Source organism: Ranitomeya imitator, chromosome 2 (assembly GCF_032444005.1).
Source record: "Ranitomeya imitator isolate aRanImi1 chromosome 2, aRanImi1.pri, whole genome shotgun sequence".
In the NCBI taxonomy this organism is placed as follows: domain Eukaryota; kingdom Metazoa; phylum Chordata; class Amphibia; order Anura; family Dendrobatidae; genus Ranitomeya; species Ranitomeya imitator.
The window spans coordinates 147356618-147382838 of NC_091283.1; the positions used below are offsets into that span (position 1 = coordinate 147356618).

The window sequence follows — 26221 nt, forward strand, 5'->3', positions numbered from 1 at the left end:
TTGTAAACCAGGTATTGGTACTTTTGGCAGTGTGGACAGGTGCCAAGTCCTGCTGGAGAATGACATTTCCATCTCCAAAAAGCTTGTCTGCAGAGGGAAGCATGAAGTGCTCTAAAATTTCCTGGTAGATGACTGCGCTGACTTTGGTCTTGATAAAACACAGTGGACCTACACCAGCAGATGACATGGCTCCCCAAACCATCACTGATTGTGGAAACTTCACATTAGACCTCCAGCAGCTTGGATTGTGGCCTCTCCACTCTTTCTCCAGACTCTGGGACCTTGATTTCCAAATGAAATACAAAATTTACTTTCCTTGTGGAGTGTGTCAGTGACTGCCTTCTGGACACATTTTTAGACACTTAGGGTACCGTCACACACTGCCATTTCGCTACGACGGTACGATTCGTGACGTTCCAGCGATATCATTACGATATCGCTGTGTCTGACACGCAGCAGCGATCAGGGATCCTGCTGAGAATCGTACGTCGTAGCAGATCGTTTAGAACTTTCTTTCGTCGCTGGATCTCCCGCTGGCATCTCTAGATCGGTGTGTGTGACACCGATCTAGCGATCTAGCGATGCGATCTAGCGATGCGTTCGCTTGTAACCAGGGTAAACATCGGGTTACTAAGCGCAGGGCCGCGCTTAGTAACCCGATGTTTACCCTGGTTACAAGCGTAAAACTAAAAAAAAACAAACAGCACATACTTACATTCTGGTGTCCGTCAGGTCCCTTGCCGTCTGCTTCCCGCACTCAGTGACTGCCGGCCGTAAAGTGAAAGCAGAGCACAGCGGTGACGTCACCGCTGTGCTGTGCTTTCACTTTCACTTTACGGCCGGCAGTCACAGTGCGGGAAGCAGACGGCAAGGGACCTGACGGACACCAGAATGTAAGTATGTGCTGTTTGTTTGTTTTTTACGCTGGTAACCAGGGTAAACATCGGGTTACTAAGCGCGGTCCTGCGCTTAGTAACCCGATGTTTACCCTGGTTACCCGGGGACCTCGGCATCGTTGGTCGCTGGAGAGCTGTCTGTGTGACAGCTCCCCAGCGACCACACTACGATTTACCTACGATCACGGCCAGGTCATATCGCTGGTCGTGATCGTAGGTAAATCGTATAGTGTGACGGTACCCTTAGGAAGCCTTTGCAGGTGTTTTTGTTAATTATGCTAATTTACTGCAATAATGATTTTTGGGTTTTCATTGGCTGTAAGCCATAATCATCAACATTAACAGAAATAAACACTTGAAATAGATCACTCTGTCTGTAATGACACTATAATATGTGTTTCACTTTTTGTATTGAAGAGCTGAAATAAATTCACTTTTTGATGATATTCTAATTTTGTGAGAAGCAACTGTATGTACACAGTCACTATTCTGCTGTTATATTGTTTCTTATCCTCCAGTCACCTCCAGAGCCGCTGTCACAATTCCAGTATTACATTGTAACATCTGTCCCGATTCCTTTTCGCTTAGTTTCTCCTTTGGTGACGTGTGTTAGTGTCAGTCCTTTTCTGTTCCTGGGACTTCTGGTGCTATTACCTCAGGGTGCTATGGGGTTAATTCTTGTTGGTTCTTGTCCCCCCTCACTGAGATGTCGGCTTTTTAAGCTCCTGATCCTCTGAGTTCCTTGGCTAGTCAGTAAGTTCTGTTTTCCTGGCCTAAGCCTTGGGCCTGGTTCCTGGTGTATCCTGTGCTCTGACCTTGCCCTGTGTTTTGACCACCCTCTTGTTTTCTGGTTTTCTCTGATGTGATCTCTTGTCACCGACCCTGTTTGCATCCATCTTACTCCTCCAGTCAGCAGCCGGCTCTGTGGCCCCGACCCAGGGGTCCCTGTGTAATTCCAGATCCCTGTGCAGGGTTTAAAAGGATCTTCCAATGTTCCGACATCCTTTTTTCAATCACTGTATCTCCCCTATGGTAAATAATAGCCTGCGCTCACTGCTGGCGCTGTTCCAGCGATGTCAGCACCTGCTCGCTATCATTATGTCATGTGATCCCTTCAGCCAATCAGTGTCCGCTTCAGTCCCTTCTGAGGAAATTAACACCCAAAGAAAGCGAGAGCAGCCACTGACATCACTGGAACTTCACCATAGCAGAGTACGTGGGTGGAATATGGTGATGATAAAGGGATGTCTGAGTAGACACAACCCCTTTAAGGGAGAAGACCAGGGCCCGAGATTTAGTAAACATAGTGGCTTGCATTACGCCTGTAGCTGGCCAGATTTTTTTCTGGAGCCGTTGATGCTGTGAGTAGTAGTATCACACTGGGTTTTTGCCTTGCAGTTCCCCCTGGGCCGGCGCCTGCCCTGCGACATTTACTGGCACGGAGCGTCCTTCTACGAAACCGAGAATATCAGCTTTGGCCATGTCAACAAGTTCCCAGGTAGGAGGGGCGGAGTCTTACCTGAAGGGGTGGAGCTATATGTAATGAGTAGCAGGAGGTGTGATGACCCCTTATAATCCGCAATGCAAATGTCCCACCTACCTTCTGTCACAAGCCATTAATCTGTAATTGTGTGCCCCTGCCCCCGGACCCCCAGCCATTAATCTGTAGTTGTGTGCCCCTGGCCCCGGACCCCATCCATTAATCTGTAGTTGTGTGCCCCTGCCCCCGGACCCCCAGCCATTAATCTGCAGTTGTGTGGCCCTGCCCCCAGACCCCCAGCAATTAATCTGTAGTTGTGTGCCCCTGCCCCCGGACCCCAGCCATTAATCTGTAGTTGTGTGGCCCTGCCCACAGACCCCCAGCCATTAATCTGTAGTTGTGTGCCCCTACCCTACCCTTCCTGGAGCAGAACAATATTGTATCATACAATTATTAGGTTCTGTAGAAGGACGTAGATCTGGGTATTTATTATGATGGAATATAGGCTGAACTGGATGGACAAATGTCTTTTTTCGGCCTTACTAACTATGTTACTATGTTACTATGTTACCCCCCGGACCCCAGCCATTAATCTGTAATTGTGTGGCCCTGCCCCCAGACCCCAGCCATTAATCTGTAATTGTGTGGCCCTGCCCCCAGACCCCAACCATTGATCTGTAATTGTGTGCCCCTCTGCCCCCCTGAACCCCAGCCATTAATCTGTAATAGTATGCCCCTCCCTTGGACCCCCAGCCATTAATCTGTAATTGTGTGCCCCTCTCCCCGGACACCAGCCATTAATCTGTAATTGTGTGCCCCTTCCCTGGGCCCCAACCATTAATCTGTAATTGTGTGCCCCTCCCCCGGACCCCAGCCATTAATCTGTATTTGTGGCCCCTACCCCCAGACCCCAGCCATTTATCTGTAATTGTGTGCCCATTCCCCCCGGACCCCAGCCATTAATCTGTAATTGTGTGCCCCTACCCCGGACTCCATCCATTAATCTGTATTTGTGGCCCCTACCCCCAGACCCCAGCCATTTATCTGTAATTGTGTGCCCATTCCCCCCGGACCCCAGCCATTAATCTGTAATTGTGTGCCCCTACCCCGGACCCCATCCATTAATCTGTAATTGTGTGCCCCAGACCCCAGCCATTTATCTGTAACTAGATTGTGGCCCGATTCTAACGCATCGGGTATTCTAGAATATGCATGTCCCCGTGGTATATGGACAATGATGATTCCAGAATTCGCGGCACACTGTGCCCGTCGCTGATTGGTCGAGGCAACCTTTATGACATCATCGTCGCCATGGCAACCATTATAACATCTACGTCGATACTGTGCCCGTCGCTGAATCAGAAACGTGAGATGTCTACGTCCTTTATGACATCATCGTCGTTGTGCCCGTTGCTGATTGGTCGAGGCCTGGCGGCCTCGACCAATCAGACACGGGATTTCTACATCCTTTATGACATCGTCGCTGTGCCCGTTGCTGATTGGTCGAGGCCTGGCGGCCTCGACCAATCAGAGACGCGGGATTTCTACGTCGATGCTGTGCCGGTCTCTGATTGGTCGAGGCCTGGCGGCCTCGACCAATCAGAGAGCCGGGATTTCCAGGACAGACAGACAGAAAGACAGACAGACGGAAAAACCCTTAGGCAATTATATATATAGACTAGATTGTGGCCCGATTCTAACGCATCAAGTATTCTAGAATATGCATGTCCCCGTAGTATATGGACAATGATGATTCCAGAATTCGCGGCAGACTGTGCCCGTCGCTGATTGGTCGAGGCAACCTTTATGACATCATCGTCGTCATGGCAACCATTATGACATCTACGTCGATACTGTGCCCGTCGCTGAATCAGAAACGTGAGATGTCTACGTCCTTTATGACATCGTCGCTGTGGCCGTTGCTGATTGGTCGAGGCCTGGCGGCCTCGACCAATCAGAGACGCCGGATTCCTACGTCGATGCTGTGCCGGTCTCTGATTGGTCGAGGCCTGGCAGCCTCGACCAATCAGAGAGCCGGGATTTCCAGGACAGACAGACAGACAGACGGAAAAACCCTTAGGCAATTATATATATAGATAGATATGTGTGTCTCACTGACATACATATATATATATATATATATATATATATATATATATATATATATATATATATATATATATATATATATATATATATATATATATATACATATATACCCCTATACTATGTGTAGACATTTATTCTATCTATTCTAATAAAACCTGTCAGTGTGATTTTACTGTACACCGCACTGAATTGCCAGCTTTTCTATAGAACACCGGTGCGTATTTCTCGCAAGTCACACTGTTGCATGCTGCGATTTATGACATCTACGTCGATACTGTGCCCGTCGCTGAATCAGAAACGTGAGATGTCTACGTCCTTTATGACATCATCGTCGCTGTGCCCGTTGCTGATTGGTCGAGGCCTGGCGGCCTCGACCAATCAGAGACGCGGGATATCTACGTCCTTTATGACATCATCGTCGCTGTGCCCGTCGCTGATTGGTCGAGGCCTGGCGGCGACCAATCTGCGATTTCTACGTCGATGCTGTGCCGGTCTCTGATTGGTCGAGGCCTGGCGGCCTTGACCAATCAGAGAGCCGGGATTTCCAGGACAGACAGACAGAAAGACAGACAGACGGAAAAACCCTTAGGCAATTATATATATAGACTAGATTGTGGCCCGATTCTAATGCATCGGGTATTCTAGAATATGCATGTCCCCGTAGTATATGGACAATGATGATTCCAGAATTCGCGGCAGACTGTGCCCGTCGCTGATTGGTCGAGGCAACCTTTATGACATCATCGTCGCCATGGCAACCATTATGACATCATCATCGCTGTGCCCGTTGCTGATTGGTCGAGGCCTGGCGGCCTCGACCAATCAGAGAGCTGGGATTTCCAGGACAGACAGACAGACAGACGGAAAAACCCTTAGACAATTATATATATAGATTGTGTGCCCATCACCCCCGGACCCCAGCCATTAATCTGTAATTGTGTGCCTCTCCCCCGGACCCCAGCCATTAATCTGTAATTGTGTGCCCCTACCCCCGGACCCCCAGCCATTAATCTGTATTTGTGTGCCTCTCCCCCGGACCCCAGCCATTAATCTTTAATTGTGTGCCCCTACCCCCGGACCCCCAGCCATTAATCTGTAATTGTGTGCCTCTCCCCCGGACCCCAGCCATTAATCTGTAATTGTGTGCCCCCCCCCTCCCCCGGACCCCAGCCATTAATCTGTAATTGTGTGCCCATCCCCCCCCCTGGACCTCAGCCATTAATCTGCAATTGTGTGCCCCTCTCTCCCCCCCCGGGACCCCAGCCATTTATCTGCAAATGTGTGCCCATCCCCCCCGGACCCCAGCCATTAATCTGTAATTGTGTTCCCCTCTCCCGGACCCCAGCCATTAATCTGTAATAGTAAGCCCCTCCTCCGGACCCCAGCCATTAATCTGTAATTGTGTTCCCCTGCCCTGAGCCCCCAGCCATTAATCTGTAATTGTATGCCCCTCCCCCGGACCCCAGCCATTAATCTGTAATCGTGTGCCCCTCCCCTGGACCCTGAGACATGAATTTTGCATCTCCCAATAAATGTGCCCTGGACATCTTCAATTGGGGGAAAGCAGTGCGGCCTGTGATTGGTCCGCACATATTATGGGTCACTGTCGGGGGCTCATCTCCATCGCTGTGGTGTGATTATTGCTCTCTTTCCTGGCAGGAATGGCTGAAATGGTGCGCAAGATCAATCTGAGTCGTGCGCTGCGGACCCTTCAGCAGCTGTATCCTCAGGAGTATGACTACTACCCCCAGTCTTGGATCCTCCCGGAGGAGTATCACACCTTCACCGCAGAGGTGAGTGCTGCTCCTAGGCTCAATATACACTCCCATAACAAATTACGGAAAGGGGAAACTGACCTGGAGAAGGGGGCACAGGTGATCATCACAGGTATACAGAGTCCGGGGAGGGGCATAGACACTGTATAGATGTATTATACGGGGGGGGAAAAAGTATTTAGTCAGCCACTAATTGTGCAAGTTCTCCCACTTTAAATGATGGGAGAGGCCTGTAATTGACATCATGGGTAGACCACAACTATGAGAGTCAAAATTAGAAAACAAATCCAGAAATATACCTTGTCTGATTTGGCAAGATTTATTTTGCAAATTATGGTGGAAAATAAGAATTTGGTCACCTAAAAGTATGCAAGATTTCTGGCTCTCACAGACCTGTAACTTCTTCTTTAAGAGGCTCCTCTGTCCTCCACTCATTACCTATATTAATGGCACCTGTTTGAGCTTATCAGTATAAAAGACACCTATCCACAATTTTCTCCTCGCCACGACAGCACCCACTTGTGAGAGGGGATCCGCCCCTTAGGAACAGGAAACCCTATGGAGAGAATAAAAGGGGCGGTCCCCCTCGCTCCCACAGTTGGTTTCCTGTTCCTAAGGGAACTCATGGAAGAGGATACCTAGCCTGGATGCCGCCTGTGCAGTTTACCTGTGAGGACGCTGGGGCTCCAGTGCTGGAAGCAGCGTCGGGGGTCCTGGTATCAGTTTCCCCCCTCCGCTGGCAGGCTCCGTGAGGCCAGGGCAGGAGGTCGCATGGATCACGGGCAGGAGGACACATCAGCGAACCTGCGGCAGGTAATTATGCCCCGGAGCGCGGCGCCGCTGCTGGCGGTATGCGCGGGTGTGTAGCTGCCATTTTTCGCTCCCCTGGAGGCAATGTGGAAGCGTCCAGAGTGGGAGCAGAGGAGAGATGACGCCGGGCAGTGCGCACGAGATCCAAGATGGCCGCGACCCGGAAGTGGTGAGGACTTCCGGGTTTAACAGGAAGAAGATGGCGGCGCCCAGAATTAAAACGCTCCCGCGCTGATTCCTCGGCGTCCAAGCATGGCGACGCCACCTCAGGACTCAGCGGTGCCTTCAGAGGACACAGCTAATTTCCCTCGGAGCAGCATAGGCAGCGGACGAAAATCCTCCACAAAGAGCGCTAAGGAGAAGAGGTCTGACCGATCTTCATCTCAGCCTGTGCCTGCATCTCCTCCTCTACGGCCGGTACCTTGATCATCTGCTTCACTGGGGTGAGTGTGTACCCTCCCTATTAAAGGGAACCAGTCACCCCGAAAATCGCGGGTGAGGTAAGCCCATCGGCATCAGGGGCTTATCTACAGCATTCTGTAATGCTGTAGATAAGCCCCCGATGTTACCTGAAAGAGGAGAAAAAGACGTTAGATTATACTCACCCAGGGGCGGTCCCACTGCTGGTCCGGTCGGATGGGTGTCTCTGGTCCGCTGCGGCGCCTCCCATCTTCATTCCAAGACGTCCTCTTCTGATCTTCAGCCACGGCTACGGCGCAGGCGTACTTTGTCTGCCCTGTTGACGGCAGAACAAAGTACTGCAGTGCGCAGGCGCTGGGCCTCTCTGACCTTTCCGGCACCTGTGCACTGCAGTACTTTGTTCTGCCCTCAACAGGGCAGACAAAGTACGCCTGCGCCGAAGCCGTGGCTGATGGAAGGATGGAAGGAGGTTTGCACTCCAAATCTCACGATACATGGCCCCATTCATTCTTTCATGTACACACATCAGTCATTCTGGTCCCTTTGCATAGAAAAAGCCCCAAAGCATGATGTTGCCACCCCCATGCTTCACAGATCCCAAGAAATCTTCCTTCCTTCCTTCTATAGTAACCCTACAAATCAGGAAGAGGAAAGATACCATACTTTAGATGTAAAAAGGGCTGTAATAGCATACCTAGATAGGACTAGTCTCTGGAGGAAGGGCAGGGCTCTTTTTATTTCCTTCCAGGGCCACAAGAAAGGTTCTGGTGTAACGAAGAACACGTTATCTCGGTGGATTCGGGATGCGATTTGCTTTGCCTATCTGGCAAAAGGAGAGAATCCTCCTGAGACTGTAAAGGCACACTCTACCCGGGCGATGTCTTCTTCCTGGGCTGAGAGAGCGGAGGTTCCAATAGAACTGATATGTAAGGCCGCAACCTGGTCTTCTCCTACTACTTTCTATACTCACTATAGATTGGACTTGTCTTCCTCATCTGACTTGTCCTTCGGTAGGTCAGTTCTTAACACTGTGATCCCTCCCAAATGACTATCTCTGTAAGTCTCTCAAGTGGGTGCTGTCGTGGCGAGGAGAAAACACCGGATTACGTAACGGTAATGCTCTTTTATAGAGCCACGACAGCACCCCTTCACTTCCCTCCCTAATAATTATTCTTTCATAGATGCACTGATAAGGGTGAATGGTTCTTGTAGTTAGCTATACTTATGTTAACTAAAGATAAACGATAATATTGGATTGCCTACTAATACTGGTGGGCGGTTCCTCTCAATCTCTGTAACCCAACTGTGTAAGCGAGGGGGACCGCCCCTTTTATTCTCTCCATAGGGTTTCCTGTTCCTAAGGGGCGGATCCCCTCTCTCAAGTGGGTGCTGTCGTGGCTCTATAAAAGAGCATTACCGGTACGTAATCCGGTGTTTCAAACGGTCACACTCCAAACTCCACTATGGAGAAGACCAAAGAGCTGTCGAAGGACACCAGAAACAAAACTGTAGCCCTGCACCAGGCTGAGAAGACTGAATCTGCAATAGTCAAGCAGCTTGGTGTGATGAAATCAACTGTGGGAGCAATAATAAGAAAATGGAAGACATACGAGACCACTGATAATCTCCCTCGAACTGGGACTCCACGCAAGATCTCACCTGTGGGCTCAAAATGATTACAAGAATGGTGAGCAAAAATCCCAGAACCACACGGTGGGACCTAGTGAATGACCTGCATAGAGCTGGGACCACCTTAACAAAGGCTACCATCAGTAACACACTACGCCGCCAGGGACTCAGATCCTGCAGTGCCAGACGTGTCCCCCTGCTTAAGCCAGTACGTGTCCGGGCCCGTCTGAAGTTTGCTAGAGAGCATTTGGATTATCCAGAAGAGGATTGGGAGAATGTCATATGGTCTGATGAAATCAAAGTAGAACTGTTTGGTAGAAACTCGTCGTGTTTGGAGGAGACAATGCTGAGTTGATCCAAAGAACACCATACCTACTGTGAAGCATGGGGGTGGCAACATCATGCTTTGGGGCTTTTTCTATGCAAAGGGACCAGAATGACTGATGTGTGTACATGAAAGAATGAATGGGGCCATGTATCGTGAGATTTGGAGTGCAAACCTCCTTCCATCCTTCCATCAGCAAGGGCATTTAAGATGAAACGTGCACGGGTCTTTGAGCATGATAATGATCCCAAGCACACCGCCAGGGCAACAAAGGAGTGACTTCGTAAGAAGCATATGAAGGTCCTGGAGTGGCCTAGCCAATCTCAAGATCTCAACCCCATAGAAAACCTTTGGAGGGATTGAAAGTCTGTGTGGCCCAGTGACAGGCCCAAAACATCACTGCTCTTTAGGAGATCTGCATGGAGGAATGGGCCAACATACCACCAACAGTGTGTGCCAACCTTGTGAAGACTTACAGAAAACGCTTGACCTCCGTCATTGCCAACAAAGGATATATAACAAAATATTGAGATGAACTTTTGTTAATGGCCAAATACTTATTTTCCATCAGAATTTGCAAAATAAATCTTGCCAAATCAGACAACGTGATTTTCTGGATTTGTTTTCTCATTTTGGCTCTCGTAGTTGTGGTCTACCTATAATGTCAATTACAGGCCTCTCCCATCTTTTCAAGTGGGAGAACTTGCACAATTGGTGGCTGACTAAATACTTTTTTTTTCCCCCACTGTACACTGTCCGGTATACACTATATACTCACATGGACGAGGTGCTGTATACCCCGCACTGTATGATATACTCCTATGGGTGAGGTGCTGTATACCCTGCACTGTATGATATACTCCTATATACTCACATGGGTGAGGTGCTGTATACCCCGCACTGTATGATATATTCCTGTGTACTATATACTCACATGGACGAGGTGCTGAATACCCTGCACTGTATGATATACTCCTGTATACTATATACTCACATAGACGAGGTGCTGTATACCCCGCACTGTATGATATATTCCTGTATACTATATACTCACATGGACGAGGTGCTGTATACCCCGCACTGTATGATATACTCCTATGGGTGAGGTGCTGTATACCCTGCACTGTATGATATACTCCTATATACTCACATGGGTGAAGTGCTGTATACCCTGCACTGTATGATATATTCCTGTATACTATATACTCACATTGACGAGGTGCTGTACACCCTGCACTGTATGATATATTCCTGTATACTATATACTCACATGGACGAGGTGCTGTATACCCTGCACTGTATGATATACTCCTGTATACTATATACTCACATAGACGAGGTGCTGTATACCCTGCACTGTATGATATACTCCTGTATACTATATACTCACATACTCACATGGATGAGGTGCTGGATACCCCGCACTGTATGATATATTCCTGTATACTATATACTCGCATGGATGCGGTGCTGTATACCCTGCACTGTATGGTATACTCCTGTATACTATATACTCACATAGACGAGGTGCTGTATACCCTGCACTGTATGATATACTCCTGTATACTATATACTCACATGGATGAGGTGCTGTATACCCCGCACTGTATGATATATTCCTGTATACTATATACTCACATGGTCGAGGTGCTGTATACCTTGCTCTGTATGATATATTCCTGTATATTATATACTCACATGGCCAAGGTGCTGTATACCCTGCACTGTATAATATATTCCTGTGTACTATATACTCACACGGATGAGGTGCTGTACACCCTGCACTGTATGATATACTCCTATATACTCACATAGATGAGGTGCTGTATACCCCGCACTGTATGATATATTCCTGTATACTAGATACTCACATACAGTTATATGAAAAAGTTTGGGCACCCCTATTAATTTTACGCTTAATGTTTTATAAAAATTGTTTTTTTTTTGCAACAGCTATTTCAGTTTCATATATCTAATAACTGTTGGACACAGTAATGTTTCTGCCTTGAAATGAGTTTTATTGTACTAACAGAAAATGTGCAATCTGCATTCAAACAAAATTTGACAGGTGCATAAGTATGGGCACCCCACCAGAAAAGTGACATTAATATTTAGTAGATCCTCCTTTTGCAAAAATAACAGCCTCTAGTCGCTTCCTGTAGCTTTTAATGAGTTCCTGGATCCTGGATGATGGTATTTTTGACCATTCCTCTTTACAAAACAATTCCAGTTCAGTTAAGTTTGATGGTCGCCGAGCATGGACAGCCCTCTTCAAATGATCCCACAGATGTTCAATGATATTCAGGTCTGGGGACTGGGATGGCCATTCCAGAACAGTGCAATTGTTCCTCTGCATGAATGCCTGAGTAGATTTGGAGCGGTGTTTTGGATCATTGTCTTGCCGAAAGATCCATCCCCTGCGTAACTTCAACTTTGTCACTGATTCGTGAACATTATTGTCAAGAATCTGCTGATACTGAGAGGAATCCATGCGTCCCTCAACTTTAACAAGATTCCCGGTGCCGGCATTGGCCACACAGCCCCAAAGCATGATGGAACCTCCACCAAATTTTACTGTGGGTAGCAAGTGTTTTTCTTGGAATGATGTGTTTTTTGGCCGCCATGCATAATGCCTTTTTGTATGACCAAACAGCTCAATCTTGGTTTCATCAGTCCACAGGACCTTCTTCCAAAAAGAAATTGGCTTCTCCAAATGTGCTTTTGCATACCTCAGCCGACTCTGTTTGTGGCGTGCTTGCAGAAATGGCTTCTTTCGCATCACTCTCCCATACAGCTTCCACTTGTGCAAAGTGCGTTGTATACTTGACCGATGCACAGTGACACCATCTGCAGCAAGTTGATGCTGCAGCTCTCTGGAGGTGGTCTGATGATTGTCCTTGACTGATCTCACCACTCTTCTTCTCTGCCTTTCTGATGTTTTTCTTGGCCTGCCACTTCTGGCCTTAAAAAGAACTGTACCTGTGTTCTTCCATTTCTCCTTCGCCTCATTGGGGGACACAGGACTGTGGGTGTATGCTTCTGCCGCCAGGACGAAGGAGTTAAATCCGAAACGCGCGTCGGGGTGCGCTACACAAGGACTTGGCTGACCCTACCTAATTAATCAGAGGTATTGTGTGTTCCTCCTTAGTTTATTTTTCACATTATATAGTGGGCTTTTGTTGTGGGATTATTGTCTACAGCCACACTTGGTGTTTCAGTGAATTTGTACTGACACCGGTGTGCGGACTGTGGCTGGACTGATCATCTTTGTGCACACTATCATCAAGTGCATCTAGTTCATTTAGCGGTTTTGCACATTTCCCTTATATAAGCACCTTATAGAGCCTTATGAGGTGTGATCCTCTTCCCCTTAGTGTGGGTTTTACACGTAGCACCTTACATATATATATATATAACTCCGCAATGTACTAGTATATATTCACATTTATTTTAGTTCATTTAATGGTTTTCATATTTTTTTAAAAGCACCTTACAGAGTCTTACAGATGTGATTTTTATCCCTTTACATGTTGGTTTTGCACGCAGCACTTTTTTATAATCCTATAATATACTAGTATATATTCTAAAAATCATTTTGCTTCTATGGAGTGGCATTGATTGTGTATTGCCACGTTACAATTTGGTTACACGCTTTTTTTGCACATATCACTTTCAGAATAGAATTCATGCCCAAGTCTTTCCCTTTTTTTATTTTTTTAAATTTTTTTAGCCACCATTAACTCTATATTTAAAAGGTCTCTCTATTATATGTTGCTGAGGGTTACACCGACCTTAAAATAAAAGGACTCATTTGGGTCAGTCCTTTCCATCTTCCTTGTTTTTATATTTTTTTATGTGTATAAAATTAATATATATTTTTACATTAATTTTTTTTGTCCTGTTGTGCGCACATTGTCACTTTTATATAATCTTATTTATATGTTTTGCCGTCTATACTTAATAAAGGCATTTTATATCTACTTCTTCTCTGGTGTCCTTTTCTGGTTTCTATATCTGTATATTGGCTGTGGTTGCCCCTGCTCCCTTGCTAGTGGTTTGGTTCACGCTTTCCACAGAACACTGGTCACTGAGATAAATTATTATTAGAGTTATTGCTAATTATGGCACGGGTATAAGAAAGCAGTGTCTGGTGTATCTGTGGCTCTTTCTATTCTGCCGCCAGGAGGCTGACACTAAGTAAACTTGAAAAAAAAAGTTAGCTCCTCCTTCGTCGTATACACCCTGACACTGGCTACTGACGACTCCAGTTCATGCTTAGTGTCTCAAGGAGGCACACCTCTGGGTCCCGGATCTTTTGGACCATGGTTCTTCATCACTTCCTATGGATTGAGGGGGAGACGGACCCTTTTGAGGGTCCGATCTCCCCAAACCAACAACAGGCAAGCACGTGCGAGTTTCTCTACATATCCTTTCCCGCAACGTGGGATCCCTTACCGGACTTGGCCCTGACCACCCTGAGGTATTTAGACCCTGGGCTGTACAGGTGCCCTGTGATGTCCGTGTGTCCCCCCTATTTCTACACCTCTGCTCTGCTGCGGTGATAGATGGGGTGATAGACGGTCCCTCTCCTTATCCTGGCAGATAACGGAACTAGGGTGCCTGCACCGTCGTTTGCCTCCCCCTGCTGGATTTACGCCGGGGGTACTCAGCCGGCAGTATGGGGGGAGTGGAAAAAAAGGGGGGGGGGGCTCCTTACAAGGCGCAAGGCATCTTTAAAAGATGCTGATTTACATGGTCCCTCGGGCGGTTTCTCCGGCGCTGCGGCAGGTATTGCCGACGCCGCGGCCTTCCAGAGGCTGCAGGCTCCGGCCTGGCCTCCAGCAAACACTTCCGGGTTGTTCTGACCCGGGCTTCCTCCCAGCAGACCGCGCCGTGAGGCCCCGCCCCCTCCGGTGCATCCGGTTTCGGTTTCCTTTTGGCTCGATGGAGAAATTGAGGCCCCGGCTTCTGGCCTACTACAGGCCGCACCGCATGATGGCGGTCCCGCTTCCTGAGGCTTGCTGGGGATAAAGGTGAGCTCTTTCTGGCTCCACATCGCATCGCGGTATTCGTGGGGACACAGGACTGGGGTAAGTGCTTCGCCCTCCAGCTGGCAGAAGCATTATTTGGTTCCCAGCCTCAGGCCCTGGGTATAGCTTTTTACAGATCACTATGTCTAGAAGGGTTAAAACTCACACGGTCTTATGTACCGTTTGTGTGGCTTGTTGCGCTGCATTCCCGCACGCCCAGAGCAATCGACTCTGCGAGGCCTGCGACTCTGAACACGCCCAGGAGCCCCCCCCCCACCCCCTGCCAGCTCTCCAGCAATCTCTCCGGCTCCTGCTCCTCAAACAGATGCTGGGGCAGCTCCGCCGGAATGGGCCACGTCCTTGTCGCAATCCATGGCGTCCCTAACTGAAGCAATCAAATCCCTTCAGACCCCGGCAGTCAGGGCCAGCAGTCCTTCTGTCTCAGAGGGCCTCAGGGTCTCAGGAACCTTCGGCCTGCAGGGGCCGTGCCCGCACTAGAAAAACGCGTGGAAAGCGGATTCGCACAGCGTCGCCCGGGCCGTCAGGTGCTTCGGCATCCCGGAGCTCTGTATTGCGTTCTCCTTCCCCAGCAGAGAGCGGGGAAGTTGAGACAGACTGTGAGTCAGAGGAGTCCCTTAATTTTGAGAATTCTGGGTTTCAGGAGTCTGTAGATAGCCTGATTGAGGCTGTCAATCAGTCCCTGGGGATAGAGGACGAGCTCGCCTCATCCTCAGATCATAAGATCTCATTTAAACGGGTCAAACGGGCTCATAGGGTTTTTTCCTCTCACCTTGAGTTTGAGGACTTGATTCGGCGTAATCAGGAGCACCCGGACAAACGTTTCTCAGGGCAAAAAGCCTTGAAGGTTAGGTACCCCTTTGCTACTGAGCTATGTAGGAAATGGGCAGAAAATCCTTCTATAGATCCTCCGGTGTCCCGTTTAGCCTCTAACACATTGCTTTCTCTCCCTAATGGCTCATCAATTAAGGATCCTACGGATCGTCTTATAGAGAGCTTAGATCGTTCCGTTTTTGAGGCTTCAAGTTCGGCACTTTATCCTTCTTTTGCGGCAACCTGGGTTGCTAAGGCTATGATATCTTGGTCAGAGTCTTTAACAAAGGCTCTTCAAGAAGGTGATTTGCTAGCAGAGTTGGTGGAAATGTCATCTCCGATAGCTCTTGCTGGTAGCTATCTGATCAATGCGTCCTTAGATGCTGCAGACTGCGCCTCTTCGGCTGCGGCTAACGCTATCGCCATTAGAAGAGCTCTCTGGTTAAGAACATGGCGGGCAGACTCTACCTCTAAAAAATCGCTCACAACCCTTCCGTATCAGGGGGGTCGCTTATTCGGAGAGAAACTGGATCAGCTGATTTCTGACTCCACAGGAGGGAAGAGCAAGTTTCTTCCACAGCAGAGGGTTAGACAACCTTTTTGTCACCAATTCCAGGCCCGTTTCAGACCCTTTGGTAATGCTAGATGCTCCAGCATCGGGCTCCGCTGCACAGGGTCGACCCAATCAGGATCGAGACACTCGGGTCTCCTATACGGCCAACCAGGGGGGGGGAGATTGCGTTCCCAGTCAACTAGATCCAGAGGGTCTAGGACTCAGAGGTTTTCGGCCAAGTGACTGGAGACCTCCTCTGAGCGCCTCCAACAGAGTAGGCGGACATCTTCTTCTGTTTCGCCAGGTCTGGCTTCAGGTAATCCACAACCGGTGGGTGGGAGAGCTCATATCTTCAGGTTACAAGATAGAGCTGGTCTGTCAGCCTCCCCCGGTTCTTCCCATCCCGTCTTCCCAGGTCCGAGTCACACCGACAAGACCTGTTCAAATCCATAGAGTCCCTTCATCGCAGCTGAGTCATTTCTCCTGTTCCAAGGGAAGAAAGGTTTCAAGGGTTTTATTCCAATCTTTTTGTAGTACCCAAAAAGGATGGAACAGTAAGACCTATCCTAGATCTGAAACTCTTAAACAGGTTTGTCCACGTTCATCACTTTCGGATGGAATCTCTTCGGTCAGTGATTGCTTCAATGGAAAAGGGAGAGTTCTTGGCCTCAATAGACATTCAGGATGCCTACCTACATATTCCCATTTTTCCTCCTCATCAAAGGTTTCTCAGGTTTGCTTTAAACAACCTACATTTTCAGTTCACGGCTTTACCTTTCGGGCGGGCTTCCGCCCCCAGGGTGTTCACGAAGGTCATGTCAACTGTGGTGTCCATTCTGCACTCCCGAGGCATAGTAGTCTTGCCATATCTGGACGATCTCCTGATCAAGGGGCCGACCTTTCAAGCTTGCAGGGAGAATGTCTGCATTACTCTGGACACCCTTGCTTTGCTCGTTTGGGTTGGCTAGTAAATTTAAGAAAGTCATCCCTACAACCTTCTCGGAGGATCTCTTCTTTTTTTAGGCATGATTTTCGATACCTCTCGAGCCCTATCAATCCTTCCCCAGGACAAGGTCCTAGCCCTTCGGCGGGAAGTGAGGAACCTTCAGCGACCATATCCTCATTCGATTCGGTCTTGCATGAGTGTGTTAGGAAGAATGGTGGTTTCTATAGAAGCAGTACCATTCGCGCAGCTTCATCTTCGACCTCTCCAACAGGCGATCCTAGCAGTATGGAACAGGAATCCTCTCTCCCTCAACCGCAGATTTCGGTTGTCTCCCCTGGTCAGACAGGCTCTCTCATGGTGGCTAAACAGCTCATCCCTACTCGGGGAAAGCCCTTTCCCCCAACCAATTGGCTGGTGGTCACAACAGACGCCAGTCTCCTGGGTTGGGGAGCTGTGTTTTTTCACCACACAGCTCAAGGGCGCTGGTCTCCTCTGGAATCAGATTTCCCCATCAATCTCTTAGAAATTCGGGCGATTCGACTAGCCTTGCAGCATTTTCATCATCTTCTGGCGGGTCGCCCTGTCCGAATTCAATCGGAGAACGCCACAGCCGTGGCATACATAAATCATCAAGGGGCACCAGCAGCAAGGCAGCCATGCAGGAGGTAAAACAAATACTGTTCTGGGCCGAGAGAAATCACTCTGTGATTTCTGTAGTTCCCATTCCGGGCGCAGAAAACTGGGTGGCAGATTTTTTGAGCCGTCAGGGTCTAGCGTCCGGGGAATGGTCTCTCCATCCCAAAGTATTTCAGCAGATAGGCCATCTATTGGGGACCCCGGATGTGGATCTAATGGCGTCCAAGTGGAATGCCAAGGTACCCAGGTTTGGGTAAACAATAAAGGACAGCATCCAATCCAGGTGAAATGTTCAAAAAAAGGATTTCTTTATTTGCCAAAGTGCAACGTTTCAACCATGCTTGAAAAAGACCCTTGTGGTTGAAACGTTGCACTTTGGCAAATGAAGAAATCCTTTTTTTGAACATTTCACCTGGATTGGATGCTGTCCTTCATTGTTTACCTGGTATGTACACTTTCCATGGGGGACCAGTGGAGCTAGGACGTGCATCCACATGTCTAATGTGCTGTCGGCCCTTTGATATTTTTTAAGGTACCCAGGTTTGTCACCCGGTACCGAGACCCACAGGCATTCGCCGTGGATGCGCTAGTACTAACTTGGAACCAGTTCCATCTCTCTTATCTGTTCCCTCCTCTGGCATTACTCCCGAGGGTTATCAAGAAGATCAAGTCGGAAGGAGCGCCTGCTATTCTGATCGCCCCGGATTGGCCGCATCGGACCTGGTATGCGAACCTAGTACAGCTTCTCACCGGGGTTCCATGGCGGCTCCCCGATCGGACGGATCTTCTATCTCAAGGGCCAATCTACCATCAGAACTCAGGGGTCCTACGTTTGACGGCCTGGCCGTTGAATCTTGGGTTTTAACTCAGGCAGGGTTCTCCCAAGAGGTAGCAGATACCATGATCAGCGCACGCAAACCCGTTTCGGCCAGAATTTATCATCACACTTGGAAAGTTTTTCTCTCTTGGTGTAGAGAGCGCGGGCTGCCTCCTTTGCGTTTCTCCGTCCCAAATATTCTAGCCTTCCTCCAAGCGAGCCTGGATTCAGGGCTTGCTCCAAGTACTCTTAAAAGGCAGATTTCAGCCTTATCGGTCCTTTTTCAGCTTAGGATTGCTACTAGCCGTCAGGTCAGGACTTTTTTTCAGGGAGTCGCTCATAAGGTCCCACCTTATAAAACTCCTTTGGAAGCTTGGGACCTTAATTTGGTCTCCTTTTGAGCCTCTTCAAGATATTTCCTTGACTGTCCTTTCCTGGAAAGTCGTATTTTTAGTGGCCATAATTTCCATAAGGCGGGTATCAGAGCTGGCAGCCCTCTCCTGTCGATTTTTATACAGGCTGACTTGAGGCCTAGTTCTGGTACCGTATGGCTTTCAGGGGTGTGGTTTACAGAACTAAAGGAACAGAACTATTAAATAAGGGTGCCCATACTTATGCACCTGTCAAATCTTGTTTGAATGCAGATTGCACATTTTATGTTGGTACAAGAAACCTCATTTCAAGGCAGAAACATTACTGTGTCCAACAGTTATTAGATATATGAAACTGAAATAGCTGTTGCAAAAAAAAACCAATTTTTATAAAACATTAAGCTTAAGATTAATAGGGATGCCTAAACTTTTTTCATATAACTGTAGACGAGGTGCTGTATACCCCGCACTGTATGATATATTCCTGTATACTATATACTCACATGGGTGAGGTGCTGTATACCCTGCACTGTATGATATATTCCTGTATACTATATACTCACATGGATGAGCTGCTGTATACCCTGCACTGTATGATATATTCCTGTATACTATATACTCACATGGATGAGGTGCTGTATACTCCGCACTGTATGATATACTCCTATATACTATATACTCACATGGATGAGGTGCTGTATACCCTGCACTGTATGATATACTCCTATATACTATATACTCACATAGACGAGGTGCTGTATACCCCGCACTGTATGATATACCCCTATATACTATATACTCACATGAAGAGGTGCTGTATACCCTGCACTGTATGATATATTCCTGTATACTATATACTCACATGGATGAGGTGCTGTATACTCCGCACTGTATGATATACCCCTATATACTATATACTCACATGGACGAGGTGCTGTATACCCTGCACTGTATGATATACCCCTATATACTATATACTCACATGAACGAGGTGCTGTATACCCTGCACTGTATGATATATTCCTGTATACTATATACTCACATGGATGAGGTGCTGTATACTCCGCACTGTATGATATACCCCTATATACTATATACTCACATGAACGAGGTGCTGTATACCCTGCACTGTATGATATACCCCTATATACTATATACTCACATGAACGAGGTGCTGTATACCCTGCACTATATGATATATTCCTGTATACTATATAATAATAATAATAATAATAATCTTTATTTTTATATAGCGCTAACATATTCCGCAGCGCTTTACAGTTTTGCACACATTATCATCACTGTCCCCGATGGGGCTCACAATCTAGAATCCCTATCAGTATGTCTTTGGAATACACATGGATGAGGTGCTGTATACTCCGCACTGTATGATATACTCCTATTTACTATATACTCACATGAACGAGGTGCTGTATACCCTGCACTGTATGATATACCCCTATATACTCACATGAACGAGGTGCTGTATACCCTGCACTGTATGATATACCCCTATATACTATATACTCACATGGACGAGATGCTGTATACCCTGCACTGTATGATATACCCCTATATACTATATACTCACATGAACGATGTGCTGTATACCCTGCACTGTATGATATAACCCTGTATACTATATACTCACATGGACAAGGTGCTGTATACCCTGCACTGTATGATATACTCCTGTATACTATATACTCACATGGACGAGATTCTGTATACCCTGCTCTGTATGATATACTCCTGTATACTATATACTCACATGGACGAGGTGCTGTATACCCTGCACTGTATGATATACTCCTATATACTCACATGGACGAGGTGCTGTATACCCTGCACTGTATGATATACCCCTATATACTATATACTCACATGAACGAGGTGCTGTATACCCTGCACTGTATGATATATTCCTGTATACTATATATTCACATGGACGAGGTGCTGTATACTCCGCACTGTATGATATACTCCTATATACTATATACTCACATGAACGAGGTGCTGTATACCCTGCACTGTATGATATACTCCTATATACTAGATACTCACATGGACGAGGTGCTGTATACTCCGCACTGTATGATATACTCCTATATACTATATACTCACATGAACGAGGTGCTGTATACCCTGCACTGTATGATATACCCCTATATACTATATACTCACATGAACGAGGTGCTGTATACCCTGCACTGTATGATATACCCCTATATACTATATACTCACATGAACGAGGTGCTGTATACCCTGCACTGTATGATATACCTCTATATACTATATACTCACATGAACGAGGTGCTGTATACCCTGCACTGTATGATATACCCCTATATGCTCACATGGACGAGGTGCTGTATGCTCTGCACTGTATGATATACTCCTATATGCTATATAGTCACATGGACGAGGTGCTGTATACCCTGCACTGTATGATATATTCCTGTATACTATATACTCACGCCAGCTCCGGAACTCTGATACCTACATTAGGTTGTCCTCCAATCCGATGTTGATATACCTGCGGGAGTTAGAGCAGGTTCTATTTGGAGCTTTTGAGGGGGGGGTATTATCCCCAAAAAGGTCTTCGATAGTTTGATGGTCAGATCCCCCAGAACTCCTACCTTTTATTTGTTGCCCAAAGTCCACAAGGATGCCCTCGACCCCCCGGGACGTCCGATTGTGTCTGGGATTGGGGGTTTATGTGACCGTGTGTGTCAATTTATTGATTTCTATCTGAAGCCCCTAGTCCAGACATTACCTTCTTATATTCGTGACACCACGGATGTCCTAGCGCGGGTTGACGGCATCCTTGTGGACAAAGCAACCCTTCTCGTCACTGCTGACGTTGAAGGGTTGTATACTTGTATAGAACACTTTTGTGGGTTGGAGGCGGTTCGCTTCTTCCTCGGGACTTCCGATCTGGGCGGCCCTTTACGTGGATTGGTACTTGAGCTGCTGGACTTTGTTCTCACACATAATTTTTTCGTCTTTAAAGACATTTTTTATTTACAGAAGCGCGGCACAGCCATGGGCGCGGCCTGTGCGCCTTCGTATGCTAATCTCTTCCTTGGTTATTGGGAGAGATTCCTTTTTGGCGACGAGGGCCCACCGGCCGCCTCCCATGTGCTGTGCTGGTATCGCTTCATTGATGATATTCTTTTTTTGTGGGATGGGACTGTCCAGCAGCTCCAGGACTTTATGGGTGCTGTGAATAACAACACTCTTAATATTAAACTTACGCATGTTTACAGTGAGGTCGCGGTCGACTTTCTGGACGTCCATCTTGAGATCGACAACCATCGTCGTATCCAGGCGGATGTCTTCAGGAAGTCGACCTCTGGTAATGCACTGTTGCATGCCTCATCGGCACATGATCCGTCCACGGTTAGGGCCGCCCCGATCGGACAATTCCTGAGGATGCGGCGAATCTGTTCCTCTGAGTCAAAATTTGAGGCACAGGCCTCTGATCTCAGGGACCGATTTTTGGCTCGAGGGTATAGCCGGCGATCCATAAAACATGGTTATGATCGCGCCAGAAAGACCCCACGTGAGACTCTACTGCATCCACGTGACCGGCAGATTGGCAGGGATGGGGCTGGCACCATTCGCTTTATTTCTACGTACAATCATGAGTGGAATGGGATGCGCTCCATCCTTGCCAAGCACTGGTCAGTTCTTGGGGCTGAGCCCTCTCTGGCGGCCTCCCTTGGCCCATACCCTCAGATGACCTCTAGGAGATGCAAAAATTTGAATGACCTGCTGGTGCGTAGCCACTATGTCCCCAGTCCGAGTAACCCATTTGGTTCGAGGGGCCCCACTTTGGGGTGTTTCCCCTGCGGGCACTGTCTTGCCTGCACCAATGTCCTGCGATGCTCCAGTTTCACTTCTACTGATGGAACGAGAGAATTTGACATCAGGGAACGGATCTCATGCGGCACAACCAATATAATCTACTATGCGACATGCCCGTGTCCCATGATTTACATAGGTCTTACCACACGGGAGCTGAGAGTCCGTGTCCGTGAGCATGTCCGGGACATTGGTGCTGCCAAGACAGTGACCGACACGTCAGACCTGAAACCCATTCCACAACATTTTTTGCGGCACCATAAGTGCAATGCAAATCTATTAAAGGTGAGGGGTATTGATGCCTTGCACTTGGGTATTCGGGGTGGGGACAATAAAAAACTTCTAGCACAAAAGGAAACTAGGTGGATAGTTAGACTTGGTACTATGTCACCAGCGGGTCTGAATGAGGCTCTGAGCTTTGCTCCCTACTTATGAGTACTTAACGGCCACACTAAGCAGAATGTGCCTGCCCTCGTCAGAATGCTAAGCAGCTTTAGGCTAGGCAGGGACCAGCATGGGAGACTGGCTGGGAATCCCTGGTACCGTTTGTACTCCTTATTATTTATTCCTTATTTGTGTGTGCCAAGGTGTCATCCTCTGCCTCCTTTTGTATTTAAATATATGACCCTTCCAGCCCTGGGCGTCCTTAACCCCTGTATGGTTCGGGATCTTTTGGTTTTAGCATTTGTTTTTATGTTTGTGTTTGTGATTTTAACCTCTGGTTTATTTACATTATTAGTGATAATAATTGATCCGTGGCCTTAACCCCTTTACCCCCAAGGGTGGTTTGCACGTCAATGACCAGGCTAATTTTTACAATTCTGACCACTGTCCCTTTATGAGGTTATAACTCTGGAACGCTTCAACGGATCCTGGTGATTCTGACACTGTTTTCTCGTGACATATTGTACTTCATGATAGTGGTAAAATTTCTTTGATAGTACCTGCGTTTATTTGTGAAAAAAACGGAAATTTGGCGAAAATTTTGAAAATTTCGCAATTTTCAAACTTTGAATTTTTATGCAATTAAATCACAGAGATATGTCACACAAAATACTTAATAAGTAACATTTCCCACATGTCTCCTTTACATCAGCATAATTTTGGAACCACATTTTTTTTTTTGTTAGGGAGTTATAAGGGTTAAAAGTTGACCAGCAATTTCTCATTTTTACAACACCATTTTTTTTTAGGGACCACATCTCATTTGAAGTCATTTTGAGGGGTCTAAATGATAGAAAATACCCAAGTGTGACACCATTCTAAAAACTGCACCCCTCAAGGTGCTCAAAACCACATTCAAGAAGTTTATTAACCCTTCAGGTGTTTAATAGGAATTTTTGGAATGTTTAAATAAAAATGAACATTTAACTTTTTTACACAAAAAATTTACTTCAGCTCCAATTTGTTTTATTTTACCAAGGGTAACAGGAGAAAATGGACCCCAAAAGTTGTTGTCCAATTTGTCCTGAGTACGCTGATATCCCATATGTGGCAGTAAACCACTGTTTGGGCGCATGGGAGAGCTCGGAAGGGAAGGAGCGCTGTTTGACTTTTCAATGCAAAATTGACAGGAATTGAGATGGGACGCCATGTTGCGTTTGGAGAGCCACTGATGTGCCTAAACATTGAAACCCCCCACAAGTGACACCATTTTGGAAAGTAGACCCCCTAAGGAACTTATCTGGATGTGTGGTGAGCACTTTGACCCACCAAGTGCTTCACAGAAGTTTATAATGCAGAACCGTAAAAATAAAAAATCATATTTTTTCACAAAAATTATATTTTTGCCCCCAATTTTTTATTTTTCCAAGGGTAAGAGAAGAAATTGGACCTCAAAAGTTGTTGTCCAATTTGTCCTGAGTACGCTGATACCCCATATGTGGCAGTAAACCACTGTTTGGGCGGATGGGAGAGCTCGGAAGGGAAGGAGCGCCGTTTGACTTTTCAATGCAAAATTGACAGAAATTGAGATGGGACGCCATGTTGCATTTGGAGAGCCACTGATGTGCCTAAACATTGAAACCCCCCACAAGTGACACCATTTTGGAAAGTAGACCCCCTAAGGAACTCATCTTGATGTGTTGTGAGAGCTTTGAACCCCCAAGTATTTCACTACAGTTTATAACGCAGAGCCGTGCAAATAATAAATATTTTTTTTTCCACAAAAATTATATTTTAGCCCCCAGTTTTGTATTTTTCCAAGGTTAGCAGGAGAAATTGGACCCTAAATGTTGTTGTCCAATTTGTCCTGAGTACGCTGATACCCGATATGTGGGGGGGAACCACCGTTTGGGCGCATGGGAGTTCTCGGAAGGGAAGGAGCATCATTTGGAATGCAGACTTAGATGGATTGGTCTGCAGGTGTCACATTGCGTTTGCAGAGCCCCTAATGTACCTAAACAGTAGAAACCCCCCACAAGTGACCCCATATTGGAAACTAGACCCCTCAATGAACTTATCTAGATGTGTTGTGAGAACTTTGAACCCCCAAGTGTTTCACTACAGTTTATAACGCAGAGCCGTGAAAATAAAAAATCTTTTTGTTTTCCCACAAAAATTGTTTTTTAGCCCCCAGTTTTGTATTTTCCCAAGGGTAACAGGAGAAATTGGTCCACAAAAGTTGTTGTCCAATTTGTCCTGAGTACGCTGATACCCCATATGTGAGGGTAAACCCCTGTTTGGGCACACAGGAGAGCTCGGAAGGGAAGGAGCACTGTTTTACTTTTTCAACGCAGAATTGGCTGGAATTGAGATCGGACGCCATGTCGTGTTTTGAGAGCCCCTGATGTGCCGAAACAGTGGAAACCCCCCAATTATAACTGAAACCCTAATCTAAACACACCCCTAACCCTAATTCCAACGGTAACCCTAACCACACCTCTAACCCTGACACACCCCTAACCCTAATCCCAACCCTATTCCCAACTGTAAATGTAATCTAAACCCTAACCCTAACTTTAGCCCCAACCCTAACTGTAGCCCCAACCCTAACCCTAGCCCTAACCCTAGCCCTAACCCTGGCCCTAACCCTAGCCCTAACCCTAGCCCTAACCCTAGCCCTAACTCTAGCCCTAACCCTAACCCTAGCCCTAACCCTAGCCCTAACTCTAGCCCTAACCCTAGCCCTAGCCCTAGTCCTAACCCTAGCCCTAACCCTAACCCTAGCCCTAACCCTAGCCCTAACCCTAGCCCTAACCCTAACCCTAGCCCTAATGGGAAAATGGAAATAAATACATTTTTTTTTATTTTTCCCTAACTAAGGGGGTGATGAAGGGGGGTTTGATTTACTTTTATAGCGAGTTTTTTAGCGGATTTTTATGATTGGCAGCCGTCACACACTGAAAGACCCTTTTTAGTGCAAAAAATATTTTTTGCAATACCACATTTTGAGAGCTATAATTTTTCCATATTTTGGTACACAGAGTCATGTGAGGTCTTGTTTTTTGCGGGACGAGTTGACGTTTTTATTGAAAACATTTTCGGGCACGTGACATTTTTTGATCGCTTTTTATTCCGATTTTTGTGAGGAAGAATGACCAAAAACCAGCTATTCATGAATTTCTATTGGGGGAGGCGTTTATACCGTTCCGCGTTTGGTAAAATTGATAAATCAGTTTTATTCTTCGGGTCAGTACGATTACAGCGATACCTCATTTATATCATTTTTTTATGGTTTGGCGCTTTTATACAATAAAAACTATTTTACAGAGAAAATAATTATTT

At 46.9% G+C, this 26221-nt stretch overlaps 1 protein-coding gene across 2 annotated transcripts in view; it reads left to right on the top strand.

Moving 5' to 3' along the window:
- Positions 1–26221, top strand: part of TTLL11 (tubulin tyrosine ligase like 11) — a 64744-nt gene that overhangs the window by 2704 nt on the left and 35819 nt on the right. For both annotated transcript variants that reach the window (XM_069747385.1, XM_069747384.1), the window contains exons 2-3: positions 2295–2394; positions 6145–6278. In XM_069747385.1, the coding sequence (XP_069603486.1) occupies positions 2295–2394; positions 6145–6278 (234 nt within the window). The remainder of the gene's footprint in view (positions 1–2294; positions 2395–6144; positions 6279–26221) is intronic.